We start from the raw sequence: 23,102 nt of genomic DNA on the forward strand, positions 1-23,102 counted from the left end.
TCATTTTCAACGAGGAACACCCACTCCGACAAGATGCCTAGAATTCGGTCCCTTATCACAGCACCCACTACACATTGTGTGTACCGTGTGGCAGGGTTCTGAAGGGAGCCAAAATTACCGTTCGCACAGTAAATTGTCCGTTACGATTCAGAAATATTTCGACTAAGAAATATTTCAAGCCAGAATCACCAACCTTCCAGACAGTATACATGCCGCGAATGTCTCTGAGCCATGGAACGAGAGGCCCTTTTGAATAAACAACGTAGTCTTCAAAACACCCGCGCAAGATGCCAATTCATCCAACTGAGCCGTCAGTTCCTTCTACACGCAACAGGTGGCGCTGCATGTCTGGAGGGCTCGCGTCTCCTCAAAATGTATTCGCCATCGACAGCTGCTTCCCGTTAATTCCAGAAAATCCAGGAAAGTTCGGACTACTTGGTCTGTGACGATTGCGCCTGATTTGTTCAGTAATTTACAGACAGAAATCTGTTCTCAAGTTTTTCAACCAAATGCGGAGGCAGTCTGGCAAACATGTGCGCAAACAACGCGGGAAGTGCCCGGCAGCAGACGAATTCAGTGCCGTCTGTCGCACTTCTGTTCTACTTTCTAGTTTACTGAAAGCTGGCTTCAAGGCGACTCGAATCAGCTGGCTTACGTTATCGACGTTAGGAAAACGAGAGGAGCACATCTGGCGCACAAAAGTAAGTACTACCCCTTTGATTTAGTCACCATCAAAACCTTGACAATTGTCAAGTACGTGTGCTCAGCCCACTCGGAACTTCGGTCATGCGTCTCAAGTCAAAAGTCTAGCATAAACCTCGCCCCAAGCCGTTGCAGCTATCTTAAAGCGTTTCACCGCTTGGTTGCAGTTTTGGTACAACAGCGCCGCTTGGTGCCTGGCATCAACATAACTCTCGCAGCCGGATTATGACCGGAGCGTCCACTACGTCCACTTTCTACGAAGTTTAACGGAAGTGGAATTGTACGCCTGAGTACGTGGCTAATTTTTTTTTTACGTGGTATAAAATTTCTAATTTATAAATAAAGGGCTACAGACTCAAAATTTCCAACGCAAACAAACGATAAGATTTGTTTCATAAACGTAAGGAGATGCCTTCTAGCAAGTTTCAGTCGCAGGCGTTCATAGGAACATAATTTATTATGATTTTGAATGTTGTCCGAGGAGAAGCTCATAATTTACACCGCTGAGAGGGACGTCGAGGAGCACTTGTCCCAATTAATTTGACGTCACCGAATCCAGTAGTTAACCAGAGTCAATATAATATAACAGTTCTTTCCAGAATTTATTCTGTTTTTTTTAAATGCCCGCCATTCAGCACTGACAGAAGTGAGTCCACGCCGCAGGATTCATCCAGTAACCGTAATAACCAAGAGCGAATGCAGGGCGCGGCGCCAATGGTGGAAGGCAGGAAATTCAAGAATGGCGTGCAATCATTTGGAGAATCGTTATATTGTACCACCGCTGCGCTTGCCAGAGACGCAGATTGTACTCGTATAAAATTTGGTTTTGAAGAAAGGGGAGGAAATCGTATGGTCTTGCTGAAGGATGAAGAGAAAAAGGGAAGAGAGAAAGAGGCGCCTCAGTGGCGATCTCCGAATTATTTTCGACTGCCTGGGGTTCCTTCACATGCACTGACCCAGCACGCAGGTGTCTTGCATTTCGCCTCCATGGAATCGCGGTGTTGGATGTGTTCTTCTGGGTCGCGACTCGACGGAACGTTGGTCAAATCGACGCCCGTTCCACCAGGACAGGAGTGTCGTCGAGTGAAGGAGTTGGGCGATGAGCGTGAGAAGACGATTGGATTTATTTACATATTATGCAACTGCAACAGCAAACGGGATAGGCTAGGCCACACTCTTTACCAGTCTTACAGGGCTCTCATTCCCTAAAGTCACTAGGTAGCGAACGGCCTCGGCAAGGCGGGAGTGGCCTGAAGCGTTCACTTTTGCGCATGATCTCCCACCCCCGCACTTATGTACATGTCGCTATCACCTGTTGAGCCTGAGGGAGGGGAGGATGCCGTTGAAGTAGAGCTGGCTGCGTTAGGTCAGCACATGTTGATCCATGGCCAGACGGTGGTCGACACTTCTTTCGACACCTGTGCTTCATAACACGCGATGTACCAGGCAGGAACGCAGGAGGGGAACCACAGGAAACGAGCCCTTTGTCTCCAAACATGGCTGCCGTAAAGACATGGCAGTGCCGTAAAGACTCCACAATATGGCTGAGAAGCAAACCCCGTTGCTGGCTTATTTTTCCAAAGAGGGTGCATAGCTTTACTGTAATGTGCCCGTGATCCCGGTGTTCTGCACTATGGAGCATTAGTTTGGTGCCCAGCATGAACCAGGATAAGGTGAGTGCCAGTGCGTTGCAAGTCAAATTTATTTATTTATTTATTTAACGATACGCAGACAAAGACATTGCAACAAAAAAGACAAAGGTAAAGAAGCTATACAAGAAAAGGACAAAGAGACCACAAAATCAACTCTGGGTACCATAGCAAGAAAATCGTTTTATGGGGTTTAACGTCCTAAATCAACTCAGGCTATGACGGACGCCATAATGGAGGGGTCCGAAAATTTCGACCACCTAGGGTTCTTCAACGTGTACTCACATCGCACAGTACACGGGCCTCAGCCTTTCGCCTCATCGAAATGCGGCCGCGCTAGAAAAGAGATATATATTGAGAACACAACGCAACTCCAGGAGCCTTTGCTTCAAAAAAGACATTCCAGTTCTGTTACTAAGTCGTTCGATTCAGAAACGATAGGTGGTAATTTATTCCAATCTTTTGACCTCGGCGGCGAATTTCGATGGAGGTGAAATTTTAGAGGCCCGCGTGCTCTGAGATGTCATTGCACGTTAAAAGCTCTAGGTGGTCGAAATTTCCGGAGCCCTTCACTACGGCGTCCCTCATAGCCCGAGTCGCTTTGGGACGTTAAACTCCAATAAACCAATCAACCAACTATTTCAATTATCGAAATTATTTGGGAGCCCTCCACTACGGCACCTCTCTCTCTTTCTTTCACTCCCACCTCCCTCCCTTCCCTTACGGCGCCGCTGAGGTGTCCACCAAGATGTGAGACAGTTACCGCTCCATTTCCTTTCCTCAAAAACCAATCTTCCTATTAGAACACACGTTAGTTTCTCGTTCCATATTGCACACGTTTCTTAGGTTGGAAGCTGTCTCGTGAGACGAATTCGAACTGAGTGTCCCAGGATTTCACTCGGAAACCCCAGGTGATCGAAATTTTCGGAGCCCTTTCCTACGGCGGCTCTCATACCTCAGTCGCTTTGGGACGTTAAACCCCATAAACCAAACCAACCAAACTTTCTGGATTTGGCGTCTGTGGAATCAACGTCCGCATACGCGTCCAACTTTCATTTCTCAGGGCGCAACCTGCGTCGACGTCGAACGCTCACGATCACACGCTTATGCTTTCGCCTTCACAGAGCGCGAGCAGTCTTAAGTGTAGTCTGAGTTTTATTGCGTTAGCAATACTACTGTAGCTTTCGCCTCGTCACGTAGCCCGGGTCGGTAGGCACGGATGAACTTGAACGGCATTGCTTCAGCCGCGCTCCGCCAGATGGCAGCGCCGTCGGTGCGCCGCGCTGCAGCGGCGCCGAGCAGTTTGCTCTTTCTACGACAGATGGCCCCACTAGGAGGTCCGCAACTTCTGCCCTTCGAAGCCGGCGTTAGCAGCATTGTCGCGCAGTGCATCGATTGCATTCGGATAATATCGGTTAAGCAATTAGCCTAATTTCTAGTCAGACCACATAAATAAACCTAGCTTCAAGAGCACGGTTATATAAGTGTCGCTAACAACCCCTTTGTCCTCAACAAATGCGGGACCGCATTTTAAATAGGGGCAGACGCGGTGGCTCAGCTCCTGGCTGCTGACCCTAAAGACGCGGGTTAGATCCCGGCCATGGCGTTCTAATTTCGATGGAGGCAAAATTCTAGAGGCCCGTGTACTGTGATATCATTGCACGTTAAAAAACCCCACGTGGTCGAAGTTTCCGGAGCCCTCCACTACGGCGTCCCTCATAGCCTGAGTCGCTTTGGGACGTTAAACCCTAATAAACATTTTAATACTCAGAGACGCGTGCCTGTCATAGTGCTAACTCATTATCATTCATTCATTCGTTCGTTCGTTCATTCATTCATTAATTATTTGCAATTCTCACGGATCGACGAAGGCGAGGTTAACCTTCATACCAGCAGCTTGAGGAGCCCTCGACCTCCGTAAAATCAACAGAGTGGAAGGCATACGCACACTTTCTAGACCACTTTGGCAAGGTGATAGATCATAATGAGAGTAATGTAAAGGCCCAGTAACTGCCGCTCTGGGAATTATGTTGTAGAAATTGGGGGTATCTGTTCCTGAACCAACCGTCGTCGTCGCTTCAGCGGACGCAGATGCTGCGTCGCGCTTCTTCCCTTCTTTCCTTCCTCTTCTCTTTCAGCTCTCCTCTGTGTTCACGCAGCACTGATTGTGGCCCAGATGGACGATTATGCTGAGGTGGCCGAGTTGGAGCGGATGCATCGTGGAAAATTGAGCGCAATACGGGGACGAGTACAAAGGAAGAGAACAACAGCGAATAATGGTCGAAGTCACCGCTCATCTGTCTCTTCTTCATTTGCAACTCGTCCCCTTGTTGCGCTGAATTTTCCCAGATGGAGCCAGTCGACAGGCCCGTGCACTTTCCTTTTCTTCTTTCAATATCAGCAGCAGCGGTCGAGTGGGAGGTGTTCGAACGGCACGTGGAAGTCGACGCTACAGCTCGTGCCCTGTGCTGAGAGAACACCACACCACTGGGAGGCAGCAGGGCCGGCCTTCCACCGTTCCTGCGTCCTTCTTCTGCACTTGCGGCACCTCCTCGTGTCCTCGAGATCCCTCCTGTTCACCGAACGCTCCGACGGTAGGTCACGCAATTAGCAGCGAAAGCGAATGCTTAACTTGGTGTATTTGGAATGAAAGTGCAGTTGTACTATCGAGGACAAAACTCCACCTGTTGCTTACCGCATCTCAACTCAACTCAAAACTCTCCAGGACGAGGAAAAAGCGATCTAGGACCATAGGTGTAACGCCTGCTAAAGAACAACTGCTTTTACTGCACCACATTGGAGCATGTGAGTCTGTCTGCCACGTCAGCAGGTTCGGCTTCTATCAACTGCCTAATAATGGAGCTATCGGCTTTTGTTCCCGGCCATGCGTCCTGGAGAGCTTTGCCCCTAAAAGTGCATTTATGCTGCTAGAACGCTTGGGACTGTTTCTTTCAATGCTTTGTGTATGGAGTTCCATAAGACGTTCGTAGCCTCGAATGCTCGTACTCGTACTCGCGTCGTCGACGAAGCTTTAAGGTGTCTGCGTTTGCTCTTGTATGCGCCACGTTAAAGAACCCCAGGTGGTCGAAATCTCCGGAGCTCTTCACTACGGCGTCCCTCATAGCCCGAGTCACTTTGGGACGTTAAACCCCAATAAATCATCTTATATGCGCGTAAGGGAGGCAGGCGCATCTGTCCTCGTGTAAATTAAATGTTAGTGCTCGCGCCAACCCCGGCGTCCATGTTCATTCTGTCCGCCTGACACGCCCCGACTGGAACGCGTGACAGCCCGCCGAGCGACTCAGTAGTGTGGCCTCACAGCCCCTGTGGTAGCTCAGATCCGGCGGCGAGCGCGTGCTCCCAGATGCCATTCTATTACGCATGACCGGCAGGTTTTTTCCCCCGAGAGCCATGCGCGAGCATAAGTTCGCGGCGGCGTTGCTAGATAAGCAAGGCGTAAGCGCGCCATCCGGAATATTAAGCCGCAAAGCTTTAATGGCTTATACTCAAGGAGTCATTAAAAAGTCATGACTACTTAGTCATTAACCAATTGTGACTAGTTAGGGATCCACTCATTGGCCATGACTAGTCATTAACCAGTCATCAACTAATTATTCAGGACTAGTTATGACTGGTTTGTTACGATATGTTAGTCATGACTAGTGATGAGTGGTTATACATGACTAGTTAGTCCTTAACCAATCATCCAGTCATCAACTAATTATTCATGAGTAGTTAGTCATTAACCAATAACGACTAGTTATACATTAACCAGTCGTGACTAGTTAGCCATCAACTAAATAGTCATGGGTCATGACTAATTAGTCATGACTAGCCTGTCCAAGTCGCCCCATAGCCTCCTTGTGTGTGCCTACGGCGGCCGTGCAGCCTAAGTTGCGTGGAAAGGCTTTTCGCGCACTTTACATGGTCAAAGTGCCCCCTGAATTTTTTAGCCGCGAGCGCTGTTGCAGCGTGGTCTCACTGTCCCGCTGAGTGGCTTGTGCCTAGGTTGAATGGTGTCCTACCCGGCCGAAACCAATGGTCCACTGGCAGCCAGCATCGAAAGAGGCTGTAGCGGTGCACAACGTGAGTGGCTCCGTCTCCCGCAGTCCCGTCACCCCATCACGTTGTGCCGCCGCGTTGGCTCAGTGGGTATGGTGCTCGGCTGCTGACCCGAAAGACGCGGGTTCGATCCCGGCCGCGGCAGTTGCATTTCTTTGGAGGAGAAATTCTAGAGGCCCGTGTACTGTGCGATGTCAGTGCACGTTAAAGAACCCCAGGTGGTCGAAATTTCCGGAGCCCTCCACTACGGCGTCTCTCATAGCCTTAGTCGCTTTGGGACGTTAAACCCCATAAACCAAACCAAACCAAACATCACGTTGTGATACGATTACCACTCGTTGTTCTTTTAATGCGAAAGCATTTCTTAGCTCATCAGTGGCGTTTCTTCCGACAAGACAGATCCATAGCCAATCCAACACTAGGCACATAACAGTCCGTACGTTGGCTAAACTGGCTGAGCGGTCCTTTTCCTGGCAAAAAAACTGAAATAAAAACAAAATTTAAATAGAAATGATAAAAATAATACCAGCAAAAAAGAATAAGAAAGTAAAAACCAAATTTTATGCAAACAAAATTATAGAAATGAAAAGAAACTGAAAAAGGAAAAAATCAAAATAACAAGTAATAAATATAATGACCAAGAAAGAAAAAAATAGACGGAGAAAGAGAGGACAGGGTAAGGATTTCGCATTTCCGCTCTTAAGCAGACAAGTACAATCCTGCATTTTTTTTTTTTTTGAAGCGCTGTGGCATTCTCTCCCTAAGACGAACTTTGTGCTAAGGGAACTTGGTTATTGGCATGCATGTCGCCGCTGTACTGAAAGCGCAGTGCTGTGTTCTCATATAGTACATTGCTACATTTCCTTCGTGACTCCTCTGAGCGCTTCCTCCTGGGCTGGTTTATACCACTGTTTTCAGAATCATAATCATGTTTATTTGACATCGTGACCACGTTGGATGCGCCGACAAAATAACCAGTGAGAAGGAACCCCAGGTGGTCGAAATTTTCGGAGCCCTTCACTACGGCGTCCCTTATAGCCTGAGTTGCTTTGGGACGTTAAACCTCAATAAACCAAACCAAGACTATGACCATTGGGTTCTTGGCCTTGACGTTTGATTTGAGACAGTGGAGACCATGCTTAAGAGAGCTCTTGCTCGTATAACTAGGTTCAAGCAACATTGCATCCCCTCCCCCCATTTCTTGGCTCAGTAGCTATGGTACGCGGCTGCTGACTCGAAAAACGCGGGTTCGATCCCGGCGCGGTAGCTCAGTGGTTGGGGCGCTCGTCTACCGAGCCAGAGTTTCCGGGCTCGAACCCGACCGCGGCGGCCGTGTTTCCATGGAGGCGAAACGCAAAAAATTGGCAGTGGCTTAGCTCTGCTATGCCAGGATATACGTAGCGTGAGGTGAGGGCGAGGTGTCCACATCTCGGTGGACACCTGAACCAGAGGGAAGGCGCATAACTGCCCTCTCAGAATAGTGGACACCTCAAGCGTGCTTTAAGCTAAGTGCCGGTAGTGACAGGTGTGCGCTGCTTGCGTTGGCATTGACAACGTTGTGCCAGAAACGCGGCGCTGAAGCCATAGGCTGTCGTCGTTCATTTTGTTCATTGGCGTTGGCTTTAACGTTTTACACTCCGATCATTTTAAGGAAAGGAAGGGGAGCTCGCGCGGCGAGGCACACCACCTGTGCGTAGTGGCGTCACTTGCTCCTCGCGCATGCGCAGTATGGTCATGCAAGAGAGCGCACGAAACGGCGAGACTGTGGGCAATGTAGCTCACGCAACAAAAGGCGCCCGTGTGCTGTGTGATGTCAGTGCACGTTAAAGATCCTCAGGTGGTCGAAATTATTCCGGAGACCTCCGCAACGGCACCTCTTTCTTTCTTTCTTCTTTCACTCCCACCTTCCTCCCTTCCGTTACGGCGCGGTTCGGGTGTCCACTGAGATATGTGAAACAGTTACTGCGTCGTTTCCTTCCCTCAAAAACCCATTTAACAATTTATTTACCAGGCCGCGGCGGTTGCATTTCGATGGAGGCGAAATGCTATAAACCCGCGTATTACGCGAGGATAAACCGGAGCTGATAGAAATTAAGCGCTTCCCTACGGCGTCCTTCATAGCCTGAGTTGCCTTGGCAGGTTAAGCCCCTGTAAACCTTACACCATTTCTTTGTATGTCTGGCTTCCAGGTTCCAGCCGCTGCGTCGAGATGGAAGTAATGAAAAAATATGGTGATCCAGACGCCCTGCTAACTGCGGAGAACCACATCCTCCTCAAACTGGCGTCACCGCCCTGGCCCCGGGAGAGACCTCTTCCGGGAGGATTCTCGTATGCTAGCGACGACGGCCATGCCCTGGTCACCACGAAAGAGTCGCTGGTTGCGGCTAAGGGCGCACTTATGAAGAACAAGATCTCGGCGGCCCTGTTCGCCGGGTGCGCGGCCTTCGACTCGTCCGACTTCTTCGAGGTCGCTGCGAGGCAGGTGCTGGCGGAGGCCGAGGAGGTAGTCATCGTGCACAACAGGGACACGGTCTACCGGCTGATGCGCATGTTCCCCAACGCCAGGGTGCTCGCCCTGCTGCACGACCTCGGCTCGCACGCCCTGGAGGTGGACGAGCCGTTCAGGAACCGCTTCGCGCCTCTGGTGCAGTACTCCCGGCTGAGACAGCTCGTGGGAAACGTGGAGGGTCAGAGTGACGGCTGCCTCCTCTTCACGAGGGAGACGGTGAGCGCCATCTTGCGGACTTGTCCCCTGGTATGTACCGCTGTTGTTACCTTTGGTTGTTTGGCCTTTGCGTTCAGCACGGTGGTGCTTAAGTTATTAGGGCACACTGGGGCACACAAGGTTTGCGTGAATGCCCTATTGGCCACAAAAGTGCACAGGATCCGTGTTCTCGGGGGAAAAAAACTAAGATCACTGCGGCAACCCGCATTGGAGCAATGCGAAAGCGAAACACCCACATTCTATATCGACATCCGTGGCTGTTCTGACGTCCATGTGCTATATCGACGTCCCTGACTATTTTGACGTCTATTTTTCGCATTTAATTAACTAATTACACCTCATGAACGAAATTTTTCGCACGGCAAAATTTTATCACACACTATATAATATATCACAGTGACACTTCCACACACTTTTCTTCAGAGAACGACGTAATCGTGACGACAAAATTTGCGAAAACTTTTTGCTGACGCGACATAGCCATATATTGCTCTCGCATTAAAAATTGTTGCGCTGTCTCGCAATACAGCCGCTGGTAAAATTGCCTGCTCATCGAGCTTACTCATTCTCACACACCTTCACATATTTAAAGCAACTGACTTGTGTGAATGCTTCACAATACATTGCTTCCGACACATCCGTCCCCCGTAAACTTTTGTGACCAATGTTACAGCCTTTGTAAAAAAAGCACAGCCCGTAGGCAGCACTTCAAGCCCACCCGTTGTGGCTCTTTTAAGCATGAAATGCTTTTAGCCCCCGTTGTCGGCAGTGTGGTGACGTCACGCCGAGACCGAGAGCCATCATCCGGGCACTGAAATCCACTCATCCGGGCATTGAAATCTACTCATCCGGGCACTGAATTCCAGTCATCCGGGCACTGAAATCCAGTCATCCGGGCTCTGAAACGAGAACATCCCGGCACCGTACGAGACTTAACGAGATTTAACGAGACTCTGTAAGCCCTCCTACGCGACCGGCATGCAAGCGCCGGTTGGTTTCCAAAGGAGTCACAAAAAATAACTGCTGCCAGTGCCTTCTCAATGTTTATCAAGATATCAGTCGCTGTGCGTTTGATAATGCACGGAATTATAATTTCCGATTTCTAATAACGCGTGCAAAAAGCACATAAATGCCACGATACACTTCGTTGTCATACGTGATCTCTTAGGGGCTTCGCGCATCGAAGCAAAGCCGCGCAGGCGCACAGGGGCCCGGGGGAGAAGCGCTGCGTTCAAAGGGCAAGGCATCGCGCCGAACGGGTGGTAGCGTTCCTCCCTTCCATTACGGTGCGGTTTGGGTGTCCACCGAGATGGCAGAGAATTACTGCGCCATTTCCTTTCCTCAAAAAACCTTGCGTTCAAATGGCAAGGCATCGCGCTGAACGGTTGGTGGCGTTCCTCCCTTCCTGTACGGTGCGGTTCGGGTGTCCACCGAGATGACATTAGGCCCGTAAACATTTCATGCTTACTCTACTCTCGGTTACGGGAGAGGCAGAGATTTTTTTAAAGCGAAAGCTTTACTACCTGCACTTTCAGCCTTTGCCGTGGCGCGGCGGTGCCACCATTGACCTTCGTTTGACCTCTGTGTGACGTCATGTGTGACATCACGCCGAAGAGAAGGGCGACCGACTCGCGCCGTCGCAAGCCGGGGCGGTGCCACCACCGGCGCCTAACTCCTGCGCTCTCCGCTAGATTACATTATATTACATTACATTGCGTTACATTGCATTACATTACATTGCATTACATTGCATTAGATTGGATTAGATTGGATTAGATTAGATTATATTGTATTAGATTGGATTACATTGGATTGGAATACATTTGATTGGATTGGATTCCATTGGATTACATTGCATTGGATTGGGTTATATTGGATTGGATTAGATTACATTGGATTGGATTACATTCGATTGGATTGGATTACATTACATTACATTGGATTGTATAACCGATGCATCACCACAAGTCTAACCACCAGCACCACCACCAGCTACACTACAAGCTGAACCATGGCGAGCGAAAACTTTACTACTTGCACTTTCAGCCTTTGCCGGGGCGCGGTGGTTCGCCATTGACCTTTAGTTGACCTCTGTGGAAAGTCATCTGTGACATCACGCCGAAGGGAAGGGCGACCGACCCGCACCGTTGCAAGCCGCGGCAGTGCTGCCACCGGCGCCTAACTCCTGCGCTCTCTGCTAGATTACATTATATTACATTACATTGCATTAGATTACATTACGTTGCATTACATTGCATTACATTGCGTTACATTGCATTACATTGCATTGGATTGGATTAGATTGGATTACATTGAATTGGATTACATTGGATTGGATTGGATTACATTGAATTGGATTGCATTGGATTGGATTACATTGAATTACATTGGATTGTATTGGATTGGATTAGATTGGATTACATTGGATTGGATTCGATTACATTACATTGGATTGGATTACATTGGATTACATTACATTGCATTGGATTGTATAACCGATGCATCACCACAAGTCTAACCACAAGCACCACCACCAGCTACATTACCAGCTGAACCATGGCGTAGGTACGGATATTGCTTTCGCAATTACCGGGCTTAACCAAGCTAAGCCACAGCGAATTATTTATTGCGAAAGCAATACTACTCGCACTTTCAAGCTTTCGCGTGACCCGGACGCAGTTACATTTGACCTTTAGCGCAGTGAATATGGGCGACCAACTCGCTCCTTAAGATAGCCCAGCTGCAGTTACGCCGCGCCGCGTACCTTTAGCGCTACTGCCGCTGTTAAGCCATACCAGCTGTAGATTATGGGCGACCAACTCGCTCCTTCAGGGAGCCCGGCAGCAGTTACGGTGCGGGTTTGCTGCGCTGCGCACCTGTGGCGCTACTGCCGCTGTGACGTCATACCAGCTGTAGATTATGTTTTCTTTCTCTGAGTCGCAACAACATCAAAAACAAAGTATAAAAAAATTGCCGAAGACGTTTTGAGTCGTCGCGCAGCGGCGGCCGGTAGCCACGCGTGACCTGTAGACGCGGCGCTCTGCGTTCCTTCGGTTGGAGGCGCTGTGCTTTTGCTTTCGCAACCTACTAGGCTTAACCAAAGCTAAGCCCCCACCAATTTTTTTGTTACGCAATTTAACCTCGTTGTAACGAAGTCGAAGGAGCCCGGCGAATACTTCATTATAGCCTGTGCTGACCGTGCTTCGAAGTGAAGTCGTCATTCCTTTGTTGTATCCATTATTTCGTTATAAACCTTTCCTCATAGCGAGGTTCAAGTTCCAAAGCTCTCGACGCTGAGAAAGGAGTTTTCTGTACTGAGAACCAAAATGTTAATTAACTCAAACTCAAACTCACCCTTCTTCATCTTCCGAAGAGCCCCAGAGAGCCCCACTACAGGTTTTTGAAGCAAGCCCCTTGGGTTGTACATGTTTGGTTTAAGGTTTATGGGGTTTGGCGTTCCAAAACGACTCAGGCTATGAGCAACGCCGTAGTGAAGGGCTCCAGAAATTTCGGCCCTGCCGCGATCGCTCAGTGGTTACGGCGCAGGCTGCTGGCCCGAAAGACGCTGGTTCCATCCCGGCCGCGCCGGCTGAATTTCGATCAAGGCGAAATTCTAGAGGCCCGTGTAGTTTGCGATGTCAGTGCATGTTAAGAACCCCAGGTGGTCGAAATTTCCGGAGCCCATCACTACGTCTTCCCTCATAGCCTGAGTTGCTTTGGGACGTTACACCCCAATACCAACCAATACCAACCAACCAATTTATCAGTGGAATGCATTTATTCTGTGCGTTTAAATACATGTGGAAAAAAAAGGCGGGTGGTTTAGCATTGCATGAAATATTGTGCGAAAGAATTTTTTTTTGCCCCTGTACACCACCGCCACGTAACTCAAAGCGCGATTGAGGTGTCCATGACATAGGGAGCCAGTTATGCGCCTTTTCTTTCCTCGTGTCCACACGCTCCGCGGTGGCACAGTGGTTAGAGCGCTTGTCTACTGAGCCGGAGTTCCCGAATGCAGAAGGCGCCCGCGTGCTGTGCGATGTCAGTGCCCGTTAAAGATCCCCATGCGGTAGAAATTATTGCAGACCCTCCACTACGGCATCTCTTTCTCTCTCTCTCTCTTCTTTCAGTGCCACTTCCTCAGTTTCCTTACGGCGAGGGTCGGGCGTCCACCGAGATGTGACAGTTACTGCGCCATTTTCTTTCCTCAGAAACCATAAACCAAAGAAAAAATTTGAGCGCAGCAAATAAGCTGTTTCACCTTTTCGATAGATTGAGGCAAAGAAATCGAGCAACACATGTATACGCTATCACAGACTTTTTTTTTTTATTTTTCACACGTATTCGCAATTTCGGCTCGGGCGGTGCACATATACAGATCCGCCGCCACCGATCTGGCTCTCTGATTGCCACCGCACAGGGGTTGCATTGGAGGAGGAGCGAAGAAAGGAATTAAGTTCGAGCCGGCGCTTTGACAACCGGAGACTCGCAGGAAGAGGGGGGAGGGGGGCGGCGTGTACACCCAGCGGCAAACGATGGGGGCAGAAGCGCGCGCAGCAAGCGGACAACACGATAAAGGGAGGAGGGAAGAGATAGCAGCGACTGACTGATGCCGCTGACGCCGATAGCGCTGGGGGGATGAAAAGGGGGCGGAGCTGGTTACGAGGCCGATGACAACGCCGACGCCGACGACGACGCGAAACCCAGGAACGGACGCCAAAGAGCTGCGCTCTAAAAAGTTCAGGGGGGCACTTTGTTGGCCTAAAGTGCGGTGAGGCGAAAGCTGCTTGCGTCACTGATGTGTGGTTAAGATATGCTTCGCTTCTAAGAGTGGAACGTCACAGCGTCTTGCAACACTCCCAGGGAGTCTACAGAACGCCATCGCCCATTCGGCTCTACGCCTTACTCGTCGGTAAATTGGTTTTTGAGGAAAGGAAATGTATCTGCCTCGCATATCCCGGTGGGCACCTGAACTTCTTCGTAACGGGAAGGGAGGAAGATGGGAGTGAACGAAGGCACTGTATTCACTAGACGCGCCTTTGTTCGTTCCAAACCGTCGAGCTCGTATGGCGGAGTGGTTAGCGTGCTTGTCTCGCACTCCGGAGACCCTGGTTCGATACCCCAACTCTACCAATTTCCTACTCGGTTTAATTTATTTATTTGGTCTGAGAAGAAGGGTTAATTAGTCGAATTGGTTAAAACTCAGTCTCACGTACTTGGAGCATCAATATATCATCCCTTTAACTGGTTGCATGGTTACTAGACTAAGTACAATTGGCCCCGTTTGAAATTCGCGCATTGTGACGTCACGACCATTTCGGCCAATTGAAAAGCGCGACATTTCTGTCGACAACTCCTGCTTACAGCGATGAGGCATTAAAGGCTTCCGCCTTAAAAAAACCTGCCGCTGGTGTTCGGAAAAGAAAAGGCGCATATAACTGCCTCAATTTGTAGATAGACCACACCGCCTGCTCAAAGCGCGGTGAGGTGTCCACTGACCCAGTGAGCCGTTACAGTTGCTACTCCAGGATGCTTCATACTCCTGCACAGATACACGCCGCTGAATTCCGGGATCGCGGCTGGAGGTGATTTCGCACAAAACAAGCCAAGAACATGCTTCAGTCTCTGACTGCCGCACCATCGGAAACCTGACACCCCTATGTGCAGCGTGCAGTAGCCTCTAATTATTTGAAAGGTGCCCCGTTCTTAAGCACTACCCGATTCCTGGACGCGGGAAATTGTTTAGCCATCAGTGACAGATCCTAAAGGAGCGTTTGCTTTAGCACGACACCCGCCGCGGTGACGGTGGTTATGGCGCTTGGCTACCAAGCCGGAATACCGGGATTCTAACCGAGCCGCGGAGGGGCGCGTTTTGGGAGAGGCGAAAGCAAAAGGCGCCCATGCGCTGTGCGAGGTCAGTGCCCGTTAAAGGTTCCCATGGTGGTTGAAATTATTCAGGAGGGCCTTCCACTACGGCACCCTTCTCTCCTTCTCTCACTCCACCTCCTTCCCTCACTTCGCGGTTGAAGTGTCCACCGAGAAGTGAGACAGTTACTGCGCCATTTCCTTTCCTCAAAAACAACTAATTTAGCACAAATGGCTCTAATATAATGGCTCTTTGGTTGATGTATCACCTGCTGGGAAACCCTGATATGACTACAACCCCTTTTATGTTTGTTTGTATGTTTGTTCTTTTTATTGTTATGCATGTTCCCATCATCGCCATTGTAAACCAATATGCCTCCCCCCCTTATGTAATGCCTTCGGGCCTTTAAGGGAACAATAAATGAAATGAAATAACCATGTCTAATGCGGAGTTTTTCTGGAGAGGTTTCTGTAGTCCCCATGGAGAAGGGAAGTTCAAAGTCCTGAAGTGCGGGGAGAGAGAGAACAAAAAATTATTCCTGAAGTTCAGCGCTTTCGCTGCTGTTTCTTTCAACATCCGGTTTGGTTTGATTTATTGGGGTTTAACGTCCCAAAGCAACTCAGGCTATGAGAGACTCCGTAGTGAAGGGCTCCCGAAATTTCAACCACCTGGTGTTCTTTAACCTGCGCTGACATCGCACAGCACACCCTCTTGAATTTCGCCTTCATCGAAATTCAGCCGCCGCGGCCGGGATCGAACCCGCGTCTTCCGGGTCAGCAGCCGAGCGCCGTAACCACTGAGCCACCGCGGAGGGGCACCTCTTTCATCCAAATACATCCAATGCAGGCGAAATGCACGAACACCAATGTGCTGTGCGATGTCAGCGATTAACATGTTAACTGCGTTGTGGATCGCTGGCAGGTAATATCAATTATCCATGCTGTGCGGTCTAGAATACTGAGTCAAATAATGAAGACATAGGCCAGATTTTATTATGAAGTGTAAGGAGGAGGGCCTTAGACTCCCCATAAAGCATAAAGCTTTTCTTTTTAGCCGATTGGCTGTGCTTGGGTGGATGCCGTTGAGTAATTGCTCCCTTATTACCTAGGAACTGTGTCCGCTCTCTTTACTGCCGATTCCAAGGGATGAACGAGTGCACACTTCTTAGGCCAGCCATTAGTTTTTTTATAAGTTTCAGGCCTTACTATCTTCTGTCACTGTCACCTCTGATTTATTCCTCCATTCCCAGTTGCAACGCATCGACGCACGCATCGTCCTGGAGCCCTTCGTGGAGGAGCACCAACTAGCGACGCCCACAGTGTGCGCAAGGACGACCGACTTCACCCACGTCACGCTGCTCACTTCGCTGAAGACCTGCGCCGATGGATTGGAAAGCGTGGCGGGCGCACATGACGTCACTCTTGCAGCGGGGATGTTTCCGCGCGTCGAACACTTGGTGGTGAGTTCCTTGTGCTTTTAAGGCGGAAGCCTTTAATGCCTCATCGTTGTAAGCAGGAGTTGTCGACAGAAATGTCACGCTTTTCAATAGGTCAAAATGGTCGTGACGTCACAGGGCCGATTGTACTTTGGATAGTAACCATGCAACCAATTAACGGGATGGTAAAGTGATGCTCGAAGTAAGTGGGACTGAGTTTAGTTAGTTAATTAATAGTCAAGTAGCCTAATTAACCTTTCTAGTCAGACCAGAAAGATAAATAAAACCGAGTCGGAAATTGGTCGATTTGGGGAATGGAACCAGGGCCTCCGGAGAGCGAGACGAGCATGCTATAGACGAGTGTACTTACAGCGAAGTACACTCTCCTTAAGTGCACTTAACTTGCCTGCTTGACAGGGGTGACAGTGCACGAGAATGCCTGGTTACCTATAACGAATATTCGATCCACTATAGGCAGCAACAGCTGCAATACCCCCCCCCACACACACAAATTATTCTCTACACTCGAGCAGGTGAGGCAGCTCCAATCCCATGCAAGCTCGATGGTTTGGAATGAACAAAGGCGCGTCTACTGAACACGGTGTCTTCGTTCACTTCCATCATCCTCCCTTCCCTTACGGCGAGGTTCAGGTGTCCACCGAGATATGCGAAACAGGCACATTTCTTTTCCTCAAAAACCAATTTACCGACGAGCAAGGCGTTGAGCCGAACGGGTGATGGCGTTCTGTGGACTCCCTGGCAGCGTTGCAAGACGCTGTCGCGTTCCACTCTTGGAGGCGAAGCTTAACATCTTAGCCACACATCAGTGACATAAGCAGCAACACCGCGCTTATGGCTTTCGCCTCACCGCACTTTAGGTCAACGAAGTGCCCTGAATATTTCAACTGGGTGGCCTACAGCTTACTCGACTTATGATGTCAACATGGAAACTTCACTGCGGATATGACCACTTAACATCTGCCGAGATGTGCAGTTTTCTAATTCTGTCTTGCAATCTAGGCGCATATAGGCACACTGGACAGCGTCATTAAATACTTTTGGAATAGGGTCACCCTATCGGTTAGGGGCATATAGGGGGATAGCGAAATGTCAGTGCGCAGGCGCAGGACAATAGCGCCGCTCATATCCTGCGCACTGGCGCCCGGTTAGTCCCCTATGCCCCTAACCGATAGGGTGACCCTATTCCAAAAGTCTCTAGCGTTTTGTCCTCTATCCATGCCCGCTATCCGCAGCGCCCCGTGACAGGCTGAAAAATAATATCTTTTTTTTTTTTCAAAGGTTATACCTGTAGTTGTCGTCTAGCGACGGCTTCGGATCTGAAAAAATATGACCGAAAACTTTGTTTTTAGTAATCAACGTTAAATGGTAGGGATCTCGGCTGTCGTCGCTTGGCATGGTTTTAAAACGACCTCGAGTAAGGTGATTGCCTAAAGTGGTTCTAAAACGAAATTTCGCTGTCTGTTTTCTAAGCGATCAGTTTTAGTACTGTACGCATTCCTACTTTTCTCGTACATGTCATCCCTCAATCGTTAACTTCTTGGGTGTGATCACTTGCTATCCTACCTATTCAGGAAACCATCGTGCTCACTGATGAAATGTGGCCGCATGTTATTAAACGAGTAGAAGTTTTGAGCGTTGTATGCATATTCTCTTGTGACGTTTGCCTCTTCTATATTCCTTTCAGCCACCTTCCTGAACTTTGTTGCAGTAATCTGTTCCTATACAGTTACAAGGGCTTCTTGCGGGGAAGCGATCCGAGAATTGTTCACGATTACCTTCGGAATACTGTCCAGGTTGATTAAAGCTAAACGCCGAAAAGCGGCAGAAAGATTTATTTCGCAAAAATTTCCCGTGTCATTCAGTCTGAGCGAGGCGGCTGCACGGGGGACCCCTGTTAAGCGTGTAACACTTAAAGGGTCACGCATTTAAATGATTTTCATTTACAACACCAATCCACGAGGCTTTGCCATTAGCTGTTCGTAGTCTGTTGTTTCATATCCGTTGTAACCTTGATGAATGAATAAGCAAAGCGCCCTGTCGACGGGGAATAAACGCTGCTGCGCTGTTGAGCCGCTAGGCTTATGTCCGCCAATCTTTTTTTGTTTTGTTTTGTTTTTAAAGGGCAACTGCACCACTTTTTGAGAATTCCAGGGCATTCAAGGATTGAAATTTATATAAGCTGTAGGTAAAGCATGCCAAGTGTTTTTGCGCTAGCGTATAAAATGGTGGTGTAATCGACGATTAAATTTTAGGCTTCTCTTCAAAGCACCGGAGTGCGGAGAAGCTTGGTGTGACGTCACGGAAGGTGAGATTTAAAATTTCTGCTGCCGTCAAACACAGTCCGCCGTGCCACGCTAGGATGCTGCCAGAAAGCGCTCGACGGGTTTTGCCTTCAGTCGCGTTGGTTTTGTTTCTTCAATGCTAACGTTTATGCATTGCATATGTACCGCTATCGTCAATGACATCATCATGCTCTCCCCCCCCCCCTACATGGTGCAGTGCGCTGAGAAGAAGCTTGAAGACCACCGCGAATTTAATCGTCTTTTACGTCACAATTTGAAATGCTATATTAAAAAGGACTTCGCATGCTGTACCGCCAAGTTCCACATATTCGACCACTTGAGCTCGTCGATTTCTAAAACCTTTGCAGTTGTTTTTTAACGCCTGGCTTCCCTAAGTGGTCGGCTAGTTGCATCGAGTTTGTTCCTCTATTGTAGAATACGTCATGACAGTCTGCTTCCGCGTTTCATGGATAGGAGAATCCAGTTACAAAAGCTGAATGGCACACGTGATCTTTTGCAGGTGGCTGTCACGTCCCTCGGTTCCATGGCCGCCGTCTCATCCTTCCGCAATCTCCGCACTCTCTCCCTCACGCTCACTCCCCCCGCCATTTTCGCCAACGCGGACTCGGAACTACGGCTGCTACTGAAAGCGTGGCCACGGCTAGAGTCTCTTTCATTGAGATTCTGCGGCGGTTTGCGGCTCTCCGCTCTGGCGAGGCTCTGTCCACAGATCAAGTGTCTGCGCCTGATATATTGCCAGGCGTCAAAGCACGACATTTCAGTCCACGCCGACGCGTTCCCGAACATCGAACGCGTCGATTTAACTACGGCTCTCCTTAAGCCCGCCTACGAAGCCTTCTTCCAGGCCATCTGCGGAAGGCTCCGCAGCCTGCGTTTTGGCGATGACGTCAACTGCCAGAACTTCCTGCACCTCTGCCGCGAGCGTGGACGAGTCTGTTTCCCGCTTCTCGAAGAGCTGATCCTGGCCACGGAATGGACGGTGCGTCAGTTAGGTCTCCAGCCGGAGGACCTGCACGATGTGTTGGAGGTCCTGCCGTCGCTGCGTCGCCTGGAGACGGACAGCTACGAACTGAGGCTCTTCTTCGAGAACTACTGCCGTCCGCGAGGCCGGGTGTCTCTGTCCTGGAGCGAGTGTGTTTACTGTGCTGTCCACGACCAGTGGCGCGACAGGCGTCAGGACTTTGCCACGAAATTTCTTCTGCCCTCTGAAAAGAGCTGCTAGTCACCTTCAGTCGACTCTTGGGGGCTATGACGTGATATTACTTGCACTCTAAACACGGCTATATGGGAGTAAAAAGGGAGTACGCTGACTTCTAGTCATTTTATAAAAGTAAGTGCACTAGAACACACTTACTCTCTTTTAACTCCTTTCGTGTTTACAGTTTAGGAGTGCGGAAGCGAGAAACACACTACTCACTATCTTAGCGGTTTCACAGAAATTTGCGTTTGTGAATTTTCATACGTTGGCAATAAATAGTTAATGTTAATCATCCATTGTCCACTTAATATTCTATTAGCCCTTATCCTTAGCCATATATGACGTGTAAACTGCATAGCGCGCTTTAGCCAAAAAATTTCACGAATTGAAGAATGCTTAAATGTGGACCTTGTTCACGCAGTGTGAACATAAAGGAGTAAAAAGGAAATAAGTTGTCCTCTAGCGCACTTGCGCCAGTGAACAGTTTAGTCTCTTTTTACTCCCATATATAGGCATATTTGTGCTTAGCGTGCGTCATTTGTTTAAACTTTGTTAAACATGCACAATTGCATGTTACTCCTCACTCTGTGTTCGTGACCCCCTTCTAAGTACGCGCACACAGTAGACGGTTTTGAATATTAACGCACTACTATCGACTGACGACGTTGCAGGACGTAGACTGGAAGCGCACAATTGCATGTTACTTGCTAAGCATCTTAACAACAACCCTTCTGGTACCAGTTAAAGGAATCTCTGCTTTGAGAAAGCAGCTTTGTTGCTTCGTCGAAACAGCGTAAGACCGACAGGCGTCTTCTGTTAGTCATGAGGCTCTAGAGCATTAATATGCTCTATTAATTAATACCGGAGTAACGGGTAAGGAACAAAGTTAGTGCAACCTGTCCTCAGCATTCAACGGAGAAATTCTTTCCGACGTGCAGGATGCGTTGACAAAGCCACAGTGCAGCCTATAGTGACAAAGTGCCGCTAAGTATATCACGGACGTTTAGCCAGCGCAGCGAGTTCTCACAGCAACAGCCAGGATTTACCAATACGAGCAGACTGTGCAGACACTGCATGTTACAACCCACAAATGGGTCGTTCCGAAATCTAGGATAGAAGTTAAATTAGCCCCAATTTATTTCTTAAGTCAGGCGTCCGTCGCAATATGCTATCACGCTCAATTCGTCCTCATCTGCTCCTACAGCTTCACCGTAATGCTGCCCTGCATGCAACGGCCCTAATTAGAAGCACTTCCAATTCAACATATTTACGGAACACACCCATTTAGATGACAGCCAGAGTGCATATGTGAGGATCAACAAGTTTTGTCAGGTGCGGGACAATCTTCCTAGCCGCAATGAAATGTTCGCAAAACCCTTTTCTGTGCTCTGTCTGCACGCCACACTCCTTTGTTTTCCAATGAACGTCCCTTTATATATGAATGCACGGAATGCCGCACGGCAGTGTCTATAGAACACCATCTTACGGCACTTCAGCACACAGTAAAACATTACCTGGTATTCTTCCGAGGCCGTCCGTCGCGGCTGAGGACTAACTGAGTGCGTCTTTCAATAGTTAAGTGTGCCAAGTAGTGATCATATCAGTTCACGGTTGCACCACTCAAGTGTTACGACAAGATAAATTTTTCTTAAACTGTAATGCAGCTGGGATCACCTGTTTCCAGGTTAAGTGTGAACAGAAGCAATGATGGAACAACCAGTCAGCCTTGGAACGTAGTTGATCCCAGCTCTCAGTAAGCATGTCAAAGCTGCAGGTTGGCGCTGTTATTACTTCTAACGCAGTTTACCAACATCGTTGTTAGGCGTATACGCTGTTGCTTTATCCGATCTCGCACAAGGAGTCGGAAGTTAATTTAGTTATTTCTTTCAGTACAAGAAGTATTTTACCACTTAATGAACACAGTACGTTCTTTGTTCAGAATACGTGCGCCATTTCTTTTAGTAAAAGGTCATAACGCAAACACAGACAACGATTAAATAACTGCGCACGAACTCGCCCAAAAATAAGTTGTAATGATATGCTATTTCTTTACCGACGAAAATATTCCGGAAACATAACTTTCTTCTGGCAGTCCATGCACCCAAGCGTCCAACGTTTACTAGTCTGATCTGTGCTTATGTTGCAGCCCCCTTACGCAGCACTTAGGCGAAAGACAATGTGGCAATCTTTAGGCCCTTGGTCCAGTGAGTACACTGGGCTCGAAACACACCCATGAAAGAGAATTGTGACTGTTTTCTAATAGAATAAGTACTTTTGTCTGGTCTAGTTGGTGCATAGCTAACTGACGAAATCTACAGCGCCAAAAGAAGGAAGAAAAGAAGGAACACAAAAGAAGGACGGGCGCTGAACTGTCGACAGGTACTAAGTGAATTCGTTTGAGATCGAGCCAGAATAGGTGGTTTTCAAACATACTAGGCGTAAAATTCGGCCAAAAAGATACCGCGGATGGCGAACCGTCTCATCACGTTGGCGTCCTTCATAGTTTACAGCGAAGGCTCAAAGCGCTGAACTATTGGTGACGGTTCCCGCGAGCAACAGGCAATAATCGGCACCTCTATTTCGTCAAAGCTGATAACTCGGACGTCCACAAGCGCAGTGCAGTTCTAAAGCGATGGGAACAGCGCTCTGACCTTCTCATTTTCAACGAGGAGCACCCACTGCGACAAGATGCCTAGAATTCGGTCCCTTATCACAGCACCCACTACACATTGTGCGTACCGTGTGGCAGGGTTCTGAAGGGAGCCAAAATTACCGTTCGCACAGTAAATTGTCCGTTACGATTCAGAAATATTTCGACTAAGAAATATTTCAAGCCAGAATCACCAACCTTCCAGACAGTATACATGCCGCGAATGTCACTGAGCCATGGAACGAGAGGCCCTTTTGAATAAACAACGTAGTCTTCAAAACACCCGCGCAAGATGCCAATTCATCCAACTGAGCCGTCAGTTCCTTCTACACGCAACAGGTGGCGCTGCATGTCTGGAGGGCTCGCGTCTCCTCAAAATGTATTCGCCATCGACAGCTGCTTCCCGTTAATTCCAGATAATCCAGGAAAGTTCGGACTACTTGGTCTGTGACGATTGCGCCTGATTTGTTCAGTAATTTACAGTCAGAAAT

General features: G+C 48.8%; 1 protein-coding gene across 3 annotated transcripts; it reads left to right on the plus strand.

Moving 5' to 3' along the window:
• The first annotated feature begins 521 nt into the window (after window positions 1–521).
• Window positions 522–20,073, plus strand: LOC149328925 (uncharacterized). 3 transcript variants are annotated; one of them, XM_089559929.1, is made up of 5 exons: window positions 522–701; window positions 4,753–4,945; window positions 8,603–9,168; window positions 16,254–16,463; window positions 19,263–20,073. In XM_089559929.1, exons 3-5 carry the CDS (start codon window positions 8,623–8,625, stop codon window positions 19,983–19,985), a joined length of 1,479 nt encoding a protein of 492 aa, XP_089416055.1. In that variant the 5' UTR covers window positions 522–701; window positions 4,753–4,945; window positions 8,603–8,622; the 3' UTR covers window positions 19,986–20,073. The 3 variants fall into 3 exon arrangements, with proteins under 3 accessions (XP_089416055.1, XP_089416054.1, XP_089416056.1); XM_089559928.1 differs by lacking the exon at window positions 522–701 and having other exon boundaries at window positions 4,490–4,945; XM_089559930.1 differs by lacking the exons at window positions 522–701; window positions 16,254–16,463 and having other exon boundaries at window positions 4,490–4,945.
• The last annotated feature ends 3,029 nt before the right edge of the window (window positions 20,074–23,102 follow it).

This window comes from Amblyomma mixtum, chromosome 9, assembly GCF_055824585.1.
Source record: "Amblyomma mixtum isolate Tamu chromosome 9, ASM5582458v1, whole genome shotgun sequence".
In the NCBI taxonomy this organism is placed as follows: Eukaryota; Metazoa; Arthropoda; class Arachnida; order Ixodida; family Ixodidae; genus Amblyomma; species Amblyomma mixtum.